Source organism: Sphaerodactylus townsendi, linkage group LG10 (assembly GCF_021028975.2).
Source record: "Sphaerodactylus townsendi isolate TG3544 linkage group LG10, MPM_Stown_v2.3, whole genome shotgun sequence".
NCBI lineage: Eukaryota > Metazoa > Chordata > Lepidosauria > Squamata > Sphaerodactylidae > Sphaerodactylus > Sphaerodactylus townsendi.
Window position 1 is genome coordinate 59008800 of NC_059434.1, and position 15555 is coordinate 59024354.

The following is a 15555-nucleotide window of genomic DNA, read 5'->3' on the forward strand; positions in this document are numbered from 1 at the left end:
CTGGTTTAAAACAAACCCTCTCTTCTACTGCTTTTTGGATGCTGGGTGCACACCTAGAATCCAACATGCTTTCAGGGATGTAAAAAAAACCCAAACCCTCTTAGACCCCTTAACCTGAGAACTAATCTGTCATCTTTTTCTAATGACCCAAATTAGCCATTACACCGCAGAAGCCTTTGTCATTCTACAGTACACCTTTTAAGCAGCAACAGTGCATTCTTTCTATAAGTGATGCTGGTGAACCCTTTCCCGAGCAAATGCACTTTTTAAAAGCTCCAGGCACAGGGTGAGGTGTGAAGGGCACTTTCTGGAGCTGTTGCACCCTGGAGTTCTCTTTTGTAGCAGCAGCTGCCATACCCAACATTATGTGTGTGTGGGGGGGGGGGGGGTGGTGCGCGCGTGCTGGAGTCTCCCATTTTCTTTGCTCATGTGGCTGCAAAGAGGGGCTATTCCTCCTCCTCCTCTTCCTCCTCCTCCTCTGCCCTCCTCCCTCCGATTGCCAAAGGACCGATATTCTCTGATGGCTGCTGACTCGCCTCTCTCTCTCTCTCTCTAGTTCTGAGCAATGAGGCTGTCCTAGCACGAGAGGATGAAAAGGCGAGAGCGGCGAAGGAGGCAGAGCGGCGGCGCCTTTCCCATCCTCAGCACCGCTCCCCAGCTCGTTCGGCCGGGCTCCAGGTCTCCTTCCCGGGCGGACTAGCCGCAGCAAACGCTCCCCCTGACCGGCAAGGACCCGCACGCTCCTGCCTCCTTTCGCCGGGCACCGCGTCGGTGCTTTGCCGCGAGGCAGCAGCCAAGACGGCTTGGAGGAGCCAGAGCATGTCCGGCAAGGGCAAGAAGAGCAAGGAGCCGGCCAGAGTGACCTTCCCCCGGCAGAAGCAGGACGAGGACGAGGCGGCCGCCGAGGGAGAGGAACAGCGGCGGGGATGGTGGGGAGTCAATGGCGGGCTGGAGCCCCCTCAGCAGCAGAGGGCAGTGAAGACCCAGCGAGAGACCTACGGCTGCTACCCGCCGTCGCCTCTGCTGGGCGGCGAGTGAGTCTGGCGGGCCCGCGGCGAGTTGGGCGGGAAATGTGTGGCGCCCCCATGTGGGAGGGAAGAGACCGGTGGCGTGGAGAGCAGCTGTGGCTCCCGGAGTGGTGGCCCCTTTCCTTTCGGGCGACCCGAGAAGGATCCGGCTCTGTCACGAACTGTGGGTGCCGTCCACGGATTGTGGCCTGGGGGAGGGCCCGTTCGGCGGGGCTTCAGGGAGAGGAGGAGTCCGGGGACTTATTTTAGAGAGAGCTGGGAAGAGAGTAATGAAGAGAATTAGAAATCGAAATGTTCAGGGGAAATGGGCGAGGGCGGAAGAAATGTTCGGGCATTCGTGGGAAAGTTTTCATAATTGCCTTCATGTGCATATTGGGATTTGTTTCCCTTTCTGTTAAACCCGGCAAGCTGTTGCGGCTGGAAGCTTGGCCATTAGCAAGCATGTCAGTTTGACTGGGTGTGTCTGCATCAGCTCTCTTGTTCCAACTTGCTCTGGTTCCTTGCTGTCCTAAAACGATTTTTTTTTTTGCATTTCGTATAAGACAAATGCTGTCTTATAACAAATTGCTGGCTCCATCCTCACATCTTTCTTCACAAACAGTGGAGTTGCATAATTCACTGTATTGACTTATACATGTTCTCCCCCATTAAATTTGCTGCAGTTTGCTGGAAGGGATATTTGGGTGTAAATCTTGAGATTTCTCCTGAAGTAGTTGGGTTATCTTTTTCTAACAGATGAAAAGCGGAATGAACACTATTAAGATTCCAGCAACGCAGCAAAAGATGTGAGAGAACCATCAGGAAAAAAGCGCAGTGCAAAACCAACCGTGTTTTGAGAGAGCTTTTCCAAAGTGACTGGCGAGCAGAGCATCAAACCAGAAAATAATGGAACAAACCTTTTAAAAGAGTTCCACGTGTGTGTAGGTAGTTGGAAATATGGTAACTGATTAAGCACCATGGTCAGTGACACCACTATTTTCTCTCCCAGTTAGTTCTTCAGTCTGGTTTGGAGAGTTCTGCAGAGAAATATCATAGTACCTTGGTGTCTCTATCAGACTGATTCAGAACATAGATAATTCACAAATGGTCTATCTAGAAATACTGTTGTACCAACCACAGCACAGTTATGTACCTCTTTAATGAAGTGAAAGCAGCAAAAAAGAGTGCTGAACAGGAACAAAGGTCTAGAGAGGGCAATATGGTACAGACTGCGGTTTCATGTACTTGACAGGGCACATTTTCTTTAAAAACACCTCATGAAATGTAGCTGTCATGATTTGGGAGAGTAGAGGATGTAGCTGAGAATTGTTCAGACAAAATGGGAGACAGAATAATTGTAACAGGATCAAAATATTCCTTATCTTTCCTGAAAGTTGAAATATGAGATTGGTGGATATCTCTGTCTGTCATGAAAAATGTGTTTCTAATTCATGGGAGGTAATCCAGTCCTGACAACTATGTGAGGTCAAAAGATGTCAGCCCAGTAAGCACAAATATCATGCTTAATTAGAGTCAGTTCACTCACCCATAGAATGTGTAACAAATAATTGGCAGTCCCTCTATAACTGACTATCTGCCTGCATTGCTGAGGAAAACCACAGCCATGTTCCAGTCATCTTGGATTTCAAGCCGGAGGAAGTGGCTTCTACTTAAGAGGCTTCAGAAAGTAGCTTTTGATAGTCTCATACTTTATTCTTCTCTTATAAGGCAAAACTAAACAGTGTAATATGCTTCTAAGGCCATTGACTCGAGTGCTTTAGATCTGCTTGGGATTGTGCTTTTAATATTTTAGGTGGTGAACTAAGTTTGTAGGAGTTCCTTACTCTTTTTCTTGTTCATGATATCCCAAGTAGGAGACACAAGACAGAATTTTAAAACTGTTCTTCTGAATCTAGGAATATAGGCAGAGTAATTCTGTAGCACCCCCTGGTGCCTGTCCTTCATAATCTCACAATACACACTCATTGCAATTAAGCTATTGAATCATATCCCTGCGTATTTTTTAATACCTGAAAGCTAGGTCATAGAATTGAGATAATTTCAGGCAATTTCTGTTGTTAACCAAAAGCCCACAGTGAGTGACTGATTTATATAACCTGATAGGAACATCGTTCTTCCTCTGGTTTTATTTGTCCTGTTTTACTCATAACTTGCCTAATTAAATATGATAAAATCATCATTAAAAGCAGCTTTAAGATGTGTGCAAAAAGATTTTCCATCCTCTCATTCAGTGTTGAGGGGGTAAATGTGAGACAGTACCTCAGTCTAGCATGTTTTAATATCCTGCTGAATACACAGAGTTGTCACTGAAGGCATTTATTTAATAGAAATGGATGAGTCAGGGGTGTTTTTCTCAGACCTCTAGAATAGCTGCTGAGAAGCTCTAGTTCCTGTGTCTGTTGACATTTTGGGAACTGGTGAAATAATTTTACTCAGCTGCCTGTTTTAAAAAAATCATTTTCTCTCAACTTTCTTTATGTTCTGAAAGATCTAAGGACAGATAGTCACATTGTTAAAGAAAAGAAAGAAAGGGATTATACTTGCAAGGGAATTTTAATTTGTGAAATTCACCTATCTTTAAGTACTATTTTAAGTGCCATTGACTATATCAGTTTAACAAACAGTGATAGACAAAACAGCTGCTAAATGTTGATGTATCCTAACCATGGGATCATGGAGCTCAAAATCTGAAACCTTCACATGTGATCTTTTTGAAGAATGCTGTTTTCTCACCATCTACAATTATGGTTGGGTATCCCAACAAGAGAGATGGCCTGTGCTTATTATACTCACAGAAATATTGCTTCCCTCTTTTCTTAGCCCTGCTGGAACTTAAACAAGAAACAGAAGGTTGCAATTGACATTTAAGTCTATAGCTATATCTATGTGTGTGCATGTGGGGGTGCAAAAACTGTTGCGTATCACTGTGTATGTTGGTTGTATACTATAGTTCCAAATGTAGATTTGGGATTCATTTGCTGTGCACAACCGCCCTCTTAAAAAAAAGTAATAGCTTAGGAGAGAGATCTTTTTATGGTCACAATGTACAGTCTACCAGTTCTAATAAAATCCACCCATAATGAACAGTGAAAGGTTTTGGTTTTTTTTAAAAAAAGGTGCGGGTTGTAGTTCTATGAGAGGCTGGAAAATCAGTCTTAGTAGCATCACAGAGAAAGTACACATAGCCTACCTGTTAAATCCCAAAAAATCATAGCTCTTTCGAGACTCAAAAAGATAATTTTTATCAGTATCTATATTTGGCTAAACTGAATAAACACAGGTATTGAAAATGAATTATATTAATTATAGTTGAATATTTCAAATAATATGTGGGAGAACAAACAAAAGGCATGGTAAAACAGAAAGGAATCGGTTTTTAATTCTGAGTAGTGTAAGATTGATATAATGCTTTCTACATGCACTCTCCCATTCAAACGAATTCCAATCCTTGATGTCCTTGTTTATTTTCACAACTCTTATATCTATTCTAACTGTTTCCTATTCTAACCCATCTCTCATTTAGAGGGAATAAAGATTTTGATTATATGGATGGCTGTGTCAGAAATACATTTATTTTTATCTACTTGTGGATGGAGGTAATAAATTTCTTACCATTAGTCTCCAATGGCAATAAAATGATTGAGATAGAGAGAGGATTTTTTCCTACAAAGAATGAGATCAAAAGAAAATTGATGATGTGGAATTATCCTGTCTCTTTATGGTGTACTACTGCCTGCTTTCACATTGCGGTATATCAGTCACCAGCATTTACCAAAATATGCTATAGCTTCCAATTTAATTCTTAACTTTCTAATGAATTCCTTCTGTTACAAGCTGCTTGTTATCAAATGAAGGATTTTTTTTTAAAGGCAGTTACTTAAACTCAGGGCTCATACACTCAAATCCTACATATAAAACTAGCTCAGGGATCGAACCAATTTCAACTGAATCAAAGTTTTTCGTTGTAAATTGCTTTAAGTCAAGAAAAATCTATTTGAATTTAATTAAGGACAAATTCAATTCAGGACAAATTCCAAAAAGCCAAATAAATAAATATGAACAGTTTTCATCATGTTCCATTTTGCAATTATTTTGGAGGGGAATCCACTTGAAACTAACACCTTGAGCCTACTCATGTTTATGTGGAAGTAGATCCTACTGTACATTGTGCATTGTCTAGTAAATTTAGATGCTTGATAAATAATACATATTTTATTATAAGAATCAAATGCTCAGAATTGCAGACTCACATGGTCATCTAACGCAAAAACTTTTACCAATGATAACCCAAGAAAATAGATGTGTGTGTATACAAATAGGCAGAAATGGTTTCCATATTACACTCTAGAACAGTCAGTCAGTGTGAGACGTGGAGAAAGAGCACTGAACTGTTGATTTTTTTTGTTCATGAGTGAATCAAGTGAAGATTAAACTAGGCTGGAGAAGAGTAGGAAGGTGGTGTATGGACAATACCAAGAGGTCATTTGGGGTTTTGGCCTGAGTTGCCGTCAATATGCAGATCACACCATATGCAGATGACACTCAGTGCTCTCTTTCGCTTCCAGCATATCCCAGTGAACAGGTGCCTGGAGGCAGTTTTGGAATTGATGAGGACCAACAGGCTAAAATTTTATCCTGGCAAGATGGAGGTACTAGTGTTGGTAGGGCGGCTGGACCCAGGAATGAATGAGGTTGTACTCCCCCTAAAGGAGCAGGTTCATAGCTTGGATCTGGGCCTCATGTTGGATAAAAAGGTGGCAGTGGGGGCTAGGGGTGCCTTCCATTAACTCCAGCTGTTCTCAGGTGAGAAAGATCTTGCCACTGTTTTATATGCCCAGAGGAGGCCCCTTTAAAGACTGTTGGTAAATTACATTTGTTGCAGAATGCTATGCTCAGAATGTTGAATGGAATGGGTCGTAGAGACCATCTCACTCCTTTGTTCTGATACTGACATTTAACGTTCTTTACAGCTTGTGACTTTTTATAGTCACTGCTGTAAGATTTTGAGCATCACTTTACTCATGTGAGAAATGAATACAGTGGTCTGATAGTTGCTGCAGTCTTTGATATCTCAATTTTTTGGAGTAGGAATGTAAATTGACCGTCTCCAGTCTGTGGGCCATTATTTTGTTTTTCATATTTGTTGGCATATTCTTGTCAAGATGTTGATGAACTCAGTTTCTGTGGCTTGGATTAGCTCTGTTGACATCCCATCTGATCTTGGTGATTTGTTCTCCCAATTGCTCTAAGTGCAGCTTTCACATCACTTTCTTAAACTGTAGGTTCTTCTGTGAATTCAAGGGGTTTTATTCCAGAGCAATAGTCCCAGAGAAAAAGTAACATAAATCAACTAATTCAAACTATGTTAAGACTTTATTCATTGGCAATAAATCACACTGATATGAACACAAACCTTAGACCACAAAAAACCACAGTGAAACAAAATGAACCACAACAAACCACAATAATAGACCCACACAATTTCGATGAGGTAAGGGGGAGGAATGAGACAAGGAGATGTAACTAAGAATGTTCAGATGGATGAGAGGCGGCCATGAAGCAGAAGTTCAAGACTGCAGAATATTGAGAAAAGCACCAAAGGACCTGCAAAGCAGTTGCAGGGTTATTCAGGTAGTGAGTGAACCTGGCACACATTTTGCTAGCCTGGCCTGGCCTGATCCTAATATGGACAAGGGCCCTATAGCTGGACATGGGACCCCACTTTCCCAGGACAGATCCAAGAAATGAAGGAAGAATTTGATGAGGTAGTTCGAAGGTAACTCTTACTGAAATCTGGCAGGCACATTAGGAGGTTATGCCTGACATTCCCAGGTGGGTTGATGAATGACTGGATTTAGTATATTAACAAAGAACCTGGTGTGAAACAATGGCTCCTTCTTGGGTGGATCGGACATCAGGCTGCTTTGATCAATGGCTGAAGAGGCTGCCTGTTAACGGGAAGTTGTTCATATTGCTTTTGAAGCAAGGGATATGCTTGCATTATGCATACGTTGGACCTGGGGGTATTTAAATGCTCTGTCTGTATCATTGGCATCTGCCTCTGTTATAGAATTTGCCATAATCATGGCAGACTAGGTGAGCTTTCTGAGACTCATGCTAGGGATCCGCACCGTACTTAGATTTTTAAGCGAGTACCCCTCAAAACAACTAAGGGCATTAGGAATCAGCTTGGGGCTCTCCTCAGGAGGGAAGACAAGGGTCTCCACACACCAGCACATGAAGACTTTTGTTTAGTTTGGTGTATACCCGTTATTATTGCCCCTCCTTTCTGATTGTGTTATGTTAGTGTGTCTCTGTGTTTTATTGTATTGCTAAATATATTACATGCATGTTTTAAATGTGGGTATGATATTTTAATGCCTTGGTGTTTGCCACCTTGGGAACCCTGTTTGGGTGGAAAGATGGCATAGAAACATTTTGAAGAAATAAAATGAATGAAACTAAGTGGCCACTGGAGAGCAAATGGATTAAATCAGCTGTAGAGATTGTTTATTCAGCAGTGTTTAGAGATTATCCCCTTGGGGTCCAGCAGAGAAATATTGCCCTTCCAAAAGATTGAAATTGCTGCACACACAGAAATACGAGATGATCTTGGGCAGGCTGTAGTTCTCTCAGCCGTAGTCCCCTCAGTTTGATAGAAAGGTTATAATATTGATCTTCATAACAAATTGTAAATTACTTATTGAAGCAATGCTAGACTAGAATGTGACTCTGATATGACTGTATGCAGTTACACTGATATCAAATGCTGCATATTTGTTAACCTTCTCCTGAACGCTGGTAAATCTCTGACTGCCTCTCCTCATGAAGTAATGCTGGGGTCATCTAAACAGCTCCCTGGGTATTTCTGCAAGGATCCTCTATCTGTTGGATGTTGCTTCTTGGAATGCATCTTCTGCAGTGTGTCCTATTTTGGTGAAATTTACAACAGTAGCTGGTACAAGTGTGTGTCTTCTAGGCTGTTTCTGCTTTTCAGTTGATCAGTTTAAAAGGATTTGCTGCAGAAGTAAGTTGTCAAAAAACCATAGGGCTGCGGGCAAGCGTTATTATTGGGTATGGGCTTGTATGCACATTTATACATAATTGTACCATGTTACAAAGCAGGTGCTTGCCCTTGAACTGCATTATAATTTGCAGTTCATATTCTGAGTGGTGTGCATGAAGTAAATGGACAAAAGGTACTATTGAATTCTGCACTAATTACTTTCATATTATGGCCCTTCTGATTGGTCAGTGTGCTGCTATCCTGCTATTCATACAAATGAAGAAAAGTGATAATGCCAGTATTGGGATGTTAAATTAATTACTGCCGTGGTGGAAACATTTCCCTTGTAGATCTTTGAAAATATCTGTTCAGTAATACAAAAAAATCAGCCTGCTTCTTAGCAGTTGTGCGACCCCCTCTTGAAATAAGTGGATGCAAACCCTCACCACATCACTTTCAGCTGCACTGGTGCCGTGAGTTTCAGTGCTGGACAATAGGACTTAGACCATTAATGCTTTATTTTGAGGGACACACGCTCTTCCAAGGATTTGTGTCTTAAAAAAAAAGATCTCTCCATTGACCCAGGCAGAAATCTTTTCCATCTCGTTACAGGAAGTTTTCAAACCAGGAATTAGATTTTAGGTATGTTTTGAGCTGTGGCCCCTTCCAGACACAGCAACGCAGTCCTTGAGCTTCTGCATGGACCTAGGAAATAGTGTGAGGTGTCACAAGCCACCCTGCTGATTTATTTATTTTATTAGATTTATACCCTGCCCAATTCCTAGCCAAAGTGGAGCTTAGGACAGCTTACAAGTGTGGTTAAAACCATCCATCAACAATTTACATAAATTAATTCTAAAATAATTTCCTGAACCAGTTCTAAAGTATCATTTCTATAAAGATGGTGAAACAATCAGTTAATAAAATCAGAGTCTAAAATAACTCATTCCCCATCTCTGTGTCTTCAATTATCAAAGACAAGAAAGAGAAGGGGGGGGGGGCGAAGGCATTTATGGTTCATGATTTTGTGAAACCGGCTATTTCAGTTGGAGCATCCTAGATTCACAGGATGGCCTCAACCAAAACCCCGGTGGAACATCTGTCTTGCAGGCTTCATGGAGATACGGCTATGACTAGAGTCTGGATTCTGTTGCAAGTGAATCATGATGGGGTGGTCCTGTAGGATGAAAACCTTTGATAATAACAATTTGGCACAGGTTTAAAAAGAAGAAAAGGAAGTGAGTGCTTGGCAGAACAGGACTTGAACACTTTGTGTCCATCAAATTATCTCTGCCCCTCAGTTAATACATCCCTGTTCGCATGGACCAAAAAGATGGGAAGCTGGCATAGGCAGATAGATTTGTGAATGACTCTACATATGTACTGTACCGCAAGAGTCTGTAATTCACATTGATAAAGAAATGTCTTCTGTAAACTATCCCATAATAATTGTTTGTGTTGATTAGGACCATTGATGGAAGTCCTTCATTGAGGCGCATGACTGTGATGAGGGAGAAAGGAAGACGGCAAGCCATTAGAGGTCCAGCCTTTATGTTCAATGAGAGGGGTACGAGCCTCACTGCTGAGGAAGAGCGCTTTCTGGATGCAGCAGAGTACGGGAACATCCCTGTGGTGCGCAAAATGCTGGAAGAGTCAAAGACGTTAAATGTCAACTGTGTTGACTATATGGGCCAAAATGCCTTGCAGCTCGCTGTGGGAAATGAACATTTGGAAGTGACAGAACTTCTGTTAAAGAAGGAAAATCTGGCACGGATTGGAGATGCCTTGCTGCTTGCAATCAGCAAAGGGTATGTCCGGATAGTGGAAGCAATTTTGAATCATCCCGGGTTTGCAGCAAGCAAGCGGCTGACTCTGAGCCCCTGTGAGCAGGAACTCCAAGACGATGACTTTTATTCTTATGATGAAGATGGCACCCGCTTCTCCCCAGACATCACCCCCATAATTTTGGCTGCCCATTGTCAGAAGTATGAGGTGGTGCACATGTTGTTAATGAAAGGAGCAAGAATCGAAAGACCCCATGATTATTTCTGCAAATGTAATGACTGTACTGAGAAACAAAAGCATGATTCTTTTAGCCATTCCAGGTCAAGGATAAATGCATACAAGGGACTGGCAAGTCCTGCTTATCTGTCTCTATCTAGTGAAGATCCAGTTCTTACTGCTTTAGAACTCAGCAATGAACTTGCTAAACTTGCCAATATTGAGAAAGAATTCAAGGTAAGACATTTTCTTTGATGCTACCTGTGCCTGTTGTGTTGAATTTATGGCATCAGCTATCTGAAATTAGTTTCTAGCATTTTACCTATTCCCGATATTGTTCTTATAGTTCTTTGACACCTGTATCTTTTAAAAATATATACTATTAAGTTTTGCAATGTGTTTGAAAAACATATTTCTCTGCATAGAATAAAGCAAAACAAATTTGTTCACTTTAACAGAAAATCATTCTTTTTATGAAAGTTCAGTCACTTGAAATAATGTAGTCTCAACAACCAAAAAAGTCATAGGTTTTTTTGTCCCTGGATACTAAATGAATATTCTTGGTTTTTTCCACATCTTTTGAATGAGGTTGTTTACAAGTTATGAAAGCTATATGCATTTGTCATTTCCCTGTTACGACACACACTGCTCATTCATCTCCCAGAAATCACTACTGTTCCAAGACTCATGTTACAATTAAATGACACCTTTCATTCTTTTTTTTCATGTATATCCATGAGAATGTTGCAGATTTCTTTTTGCAGATTACCAGTATTTGTTATTAACAGTGTACTCTTAAACAGAGTTAATTATTCTAAGCCTATTTACCTTACTGCATTCAAAAAGGTGCAATTCTGTTTGAGATTGCACTGTTAGATTGATAAATATTACTCAGTGCGGTCTTTTATGCTAATCAATATCTTATAAGTTGCTCATACAATACTATTACATAGAACTGTCCTGTTCTGGGGCAAATCCATTTATTTGAAAGAAACTGTGTTAGACAGCATATGTTGAAAACAAAACAGAGTTATAAAAATGTCTCTGTTACATAGCTATAACAAATGTTTTAATGGGGTCCTTTCAGGTCACTGTTGAATTCTGGTTCTTTAATTAACCTTTTCCCTAAATTATTGTAAAGAAGCAAATATTAATCGTTACAGCTTTCTCTAAGATTGAATGTATAATGAACACATTGGAGAGCTGTGAAAGGAGACAAATGCATGTGTATGTGGAATGCAGGATGGTGATGATGGTATGTGGTTTTGAGTCTTTTAATGCAACAACAAGGGATCATTACAAGAGTCATATATAATGTACAGTTTACAGGTATTTAGAAGACCCAAGTTCAAGTCCCCATTTTGTCGTAGATGCTGGCTGAATTGTTTTGGGACAGTCACCCTTTCTCAGCCTAACTTACCTCACTGTTATGAGGGCTATTGCAGGAAAATGGAGGTAGGGAGAAGGATGTTGTAAGCTGTTTGGGACTCCCATTGGGGAAAAAGTGAGGCATATATAAATAAATACTTACATGTCACTTCCATTATCAAGTTCAGTTAAGACGAACATTTAAATAATATTACCAGTTCAACATTTTGTATACATTGGGCTATAGTTTGTTTCTTTATCAACTGCTACTTAATTGCTTCATTATTCATACACAGGAAATAATGCGCCTAACCCTTTTGATGTAATTTGTCCTTCTAGACAGTGATTTCTCTTCATACATTTTCATACACAGCATTATGGGGATTTCTTGCTGTTTTGTTGTGCTCTGCTGTGGGAATTACCTTTCTTCTCCACTGGTTATTCCATGTGGTTATTCCATTCTTCACTAGTCACTCCATTTCATAATCCTGACTAGATTTATTAGAGTTAGGAATATATTAGGAAAACCAGCATTCCATTTTTAGAGGTATAGTATTCTTCAAGGCCAGGCTTTGGTTTCTTTCCTTGTAATATTGCATTCATTTCCTGATTGACAGAAACATAATGTAATTTGCCAAGCATAACTGAACATGCACTATTAACAGAACAAACAATTGTGGCAATAATTGCTAGGAAGAGATGTAGTCCAAAGAAAGCCATGACTTCACTTACAACTGATGTTAGTTTTGTTTGGCACTAAGAATATTTACTGAAATATTATTTAATGAAAGTCTATAGAATTATCCATCACAAGCTGTCTGTTCTGATACACCATTAAAAACTCTACTTTTTTTAATCCTAAGTTTACCTAGAAAACTTCACATAATAAATAATGTTTGTAAATGTATTCTAAATTCACTGGATCCAAACTCATAATAACAAAATAAGATAACTAAATGTTATAGAAAAATATATTGGTGTGGGAAAATACCTTTGAGAGACTGAAGAAAATAAAACACATACTGATAAATACAGATTATTTTTTTTCTAATGGATGCACTTTACATTAATAGGACAACCTTTCTGGAAACTGTGCTGTTGATTTAAAACACAAATACTTTGTCAACAGTAGAATTAGAAATATGCTATCTTTAACAGAAGAAATCTTAAGTAATTGGTATATTTGTGAAAGGATAGAGATCTGCAACCATTATCCTTTTGTTAGGCACAAAATCCTTCTGTTGTATCTTTCCCCATCCCAATACAATAGGGAGGAAAAAGCTCCACGTACTAAATATCTGCCCAGGTTCAGGCTGGCACCTGAGGCAAGAGACAACAAACAGTCAAAATACAGTCCAGGCGTCAGAGCCCAGGTATTCAGAAGTCTAACCATCAAAACTAGAAGGGCAAATATGGAGAGCACAACCCAGCTCCAAAAAGCCAAATACACTGAAATCTGGAACAAGAAATGATCCAATGGGACACATACAAAAGACATGGACAAGTTACTCCCTCACTGGTTCACTCTTTCCTTGCTGCTGCTTTTATCAGGAAAACCCTGCTGAGTCTTTCGGGAACAAATACAATTCATCAACTTGCAGAGTCATCTAGGGACAGGCGTGACTCATCAATGTCTGAGCAACCTACGTGGTCATCAGCCTTGATCCCGTGGTGACTCAATCTCACTGGAAGCTATTGAGAAGGGCTGAGTTGTCAGCTGTGTTCTACTGCCCTAGTCCTACACCTCTCTCCAAACCTGCCTTTTCTGGCAAGTGCCCAGGCAACCTCAGGGGTGAGGATCTAGCAGCTGTGGGGCTGCTGCTTCTACTTCAGGTCCCAAGCTGCAGGACTGAGAGTGAGACATATTTGCTTTAGACTCTCCCTTTGCCAAGTCTTTTCCTTGTCCCATGTCCAACTGTGGCTGGCTTTCCCCATCTCCTTCTCCAAGGAGGTGTCAGCAGTCAGGCTCATGGCAATATCTTTCTGAGATTCAGCTGTTTATCACACAAATCTTCTTCAGTGCCAACAGCTATCATCCCACTCATAATAATGTATTCTTTTATTCTAGTCTAGTCTACTATGAGAGTTTCTGTTCTCTATCAATTAACATCGTCTGGAAATCAAGGGCCCCTTCTGCACACGCAAAATAATGCATTTTCAAACCACTTTCACAACTGTTTGCAAGTGGATCTTGCTATTCTGCACAGCTTCAAAGAGCACTGAAAGCAGTTTGAAAGTGCATTATTCTGCAGGTGCGGAATGAGCCTAGGTCAGAGATTGGACTTAACTAGCAATTCTGCTGGTAAGAAAGGGAGGAAGGTTCCTCACTGACCACGAAAAAGACTTATATTGGGAATCATGGGACTTGCGGGAGCAAAAGCCATGTAGCAATGCGGACAAAACAAGGAAGGGAGTTGACCAGACTTGAGTGAAAAAAACTGGCTGGGTTAAATTCCCAGGCAGAAGGTGATGCTTTGCATTCCTATGGTATACTGACACTGTGCTTTATCATCAAATCCCATTCCTGAATGTCTGTTCCAATGAAAAATGCTTCTGAATTTTATGATAGGTTCATAGAAATATATTTTGGTTCTTTTTGGTACAGCCTTTTAAAGGAAATAGATTCATATGACTGGTAGAAATGTCATAAATCTGATCCATTTTATGTTCAAATCACAGGCCAACTCATTTTCTGGAAAGTCTTCAGGGTGTCTGTCAGGAAGCAACTGCAAAAAAACCCAACAACTTTGTGGCAGAAAATAAAATAGCTATACAAATGAGGACCTTACTCATTCCATCCTGGAGTATGATACCAATATCCTGTCACAGCTCAATGTTATAAATTAGTTTAATTAATTATGAACAAGAAACTTCAACAGTGTCATTAAGAGCCTCTTCATAAAACTTTAGCTTTTATTATTAGATTGTTCCTTTGGGAGAGCCTTCTGTGATGCTGTATTGATTTACAGCAGACCCATCAATCCTGCTATGCAATATGTATTCTTACAGGTTTTGGGGGAGACTCTTATTGGAAGGTTTCTGACCTTTCTAGGACAGTATGCTTGGAATATGTATTGTTGGCAGATTGCCAGTGCCATCCTAAGGAAAGTTATACCCTTCTAAGACCCCTGACTTCAATGGACGTAGAAGGGTATAATTCTACTTAAGGTAGCACTAATAGTGCCTTTAAGTCCTAGAAATGGGACTGGTGATGTGGGGTTACCTAAGGCACGCAGTGATGTACATTGTTTACTCAGACTAAATGTGAAATTGACACAGGGCATGGATCGGTGGAGTCTAGTGGCTTATACTTCATGTAAAACATGGTAGTGAAGGGATGCAGTTTGCCTTTGGTTATCATCTGAGATAGTGCCATTAGTTTGGGTCATGTACCATTCCTGCTGACATATCAACTAAAGGGAGCACAGACCTACAAGTGAATCAGATGAACTTCAGCTGGAAAGAGAGACTGAGGCAAATTCTAGTCCTCGATTGGGCAGAGGGTGAATAATTGTCTGAGAAACTTACAGAAAAAAGATAAACAGCATAGATGTACCAGCAGCATCCAGTCTGTAACTAATAGTTTTTATGATAGGCCAGGCAACTTCAACCTTCCTGGTACAAGACTGGAAGGCCTGATTGTGGAAATATATTGTTTAGATTCTCTATTTTAGGAACACATTTTGGAGCTGAAGGTCCCATTCTGTCTTTTGAGCTTTCTCCCTTCCAAGTGTACTGCCTATTAAGGTTCACTAACATCATTCTTTTTAAGATCAAGGGGAAGATAGCGAGTCTACTGTCTACTGACAGAAGAGAAGCTTAGGCTGGAAGGAGTCCAGTGTTGAGGAGTCATACATTACGGTTGCTTCAGAGTCTCTGTTAGAGGGTACTGAATCCTTCTGGGCATGTCATGAGCTGGGGTCTGCTGGGGGTTCCCCTCCCAAGGAAGATCTATCTGCCTACCAGTGCAATCCTGAGACAACTTTTGAAAGAGTATTGAGTAGTCTTCAGTAGTATTATGCGTAGATCTGCTTAGGACTGCCCTCTAAGTTGCTGGGAACTGGTAGGTCCTGCCAAATCAGAGAACTGGAATTAGTTTCAGTGGAGAAGCAGGAGGAGAATGGAGATGGCTTGTTTGATAGCTTTCCTGAC

General features: G+C 40.7%; 1 protein-coding gene across 1 annotated transcript in view; it reads left to right on the top strand.

The window, feature by feature from the left end:
• Nucleotides 1–513: 513 nt before the first annotated feature.
• Nucleotides 514–15555, top strand: part of TRPC3 (transient receptor potential cation channel subfamily C member 3) — a 43980-nt gene continuing 28938 nt past the window's right edge. The window contains 2 exon segments of the mRNA XM_048508742.1: nt 514–1034; nt 9501–10272. Of these exon segments, the coding sequence (XP_048364699.1) occupies nt 820–1034; nt 9501–10272 (987 nt within the window). The 5' untranslated portion in view covers nt 514–819.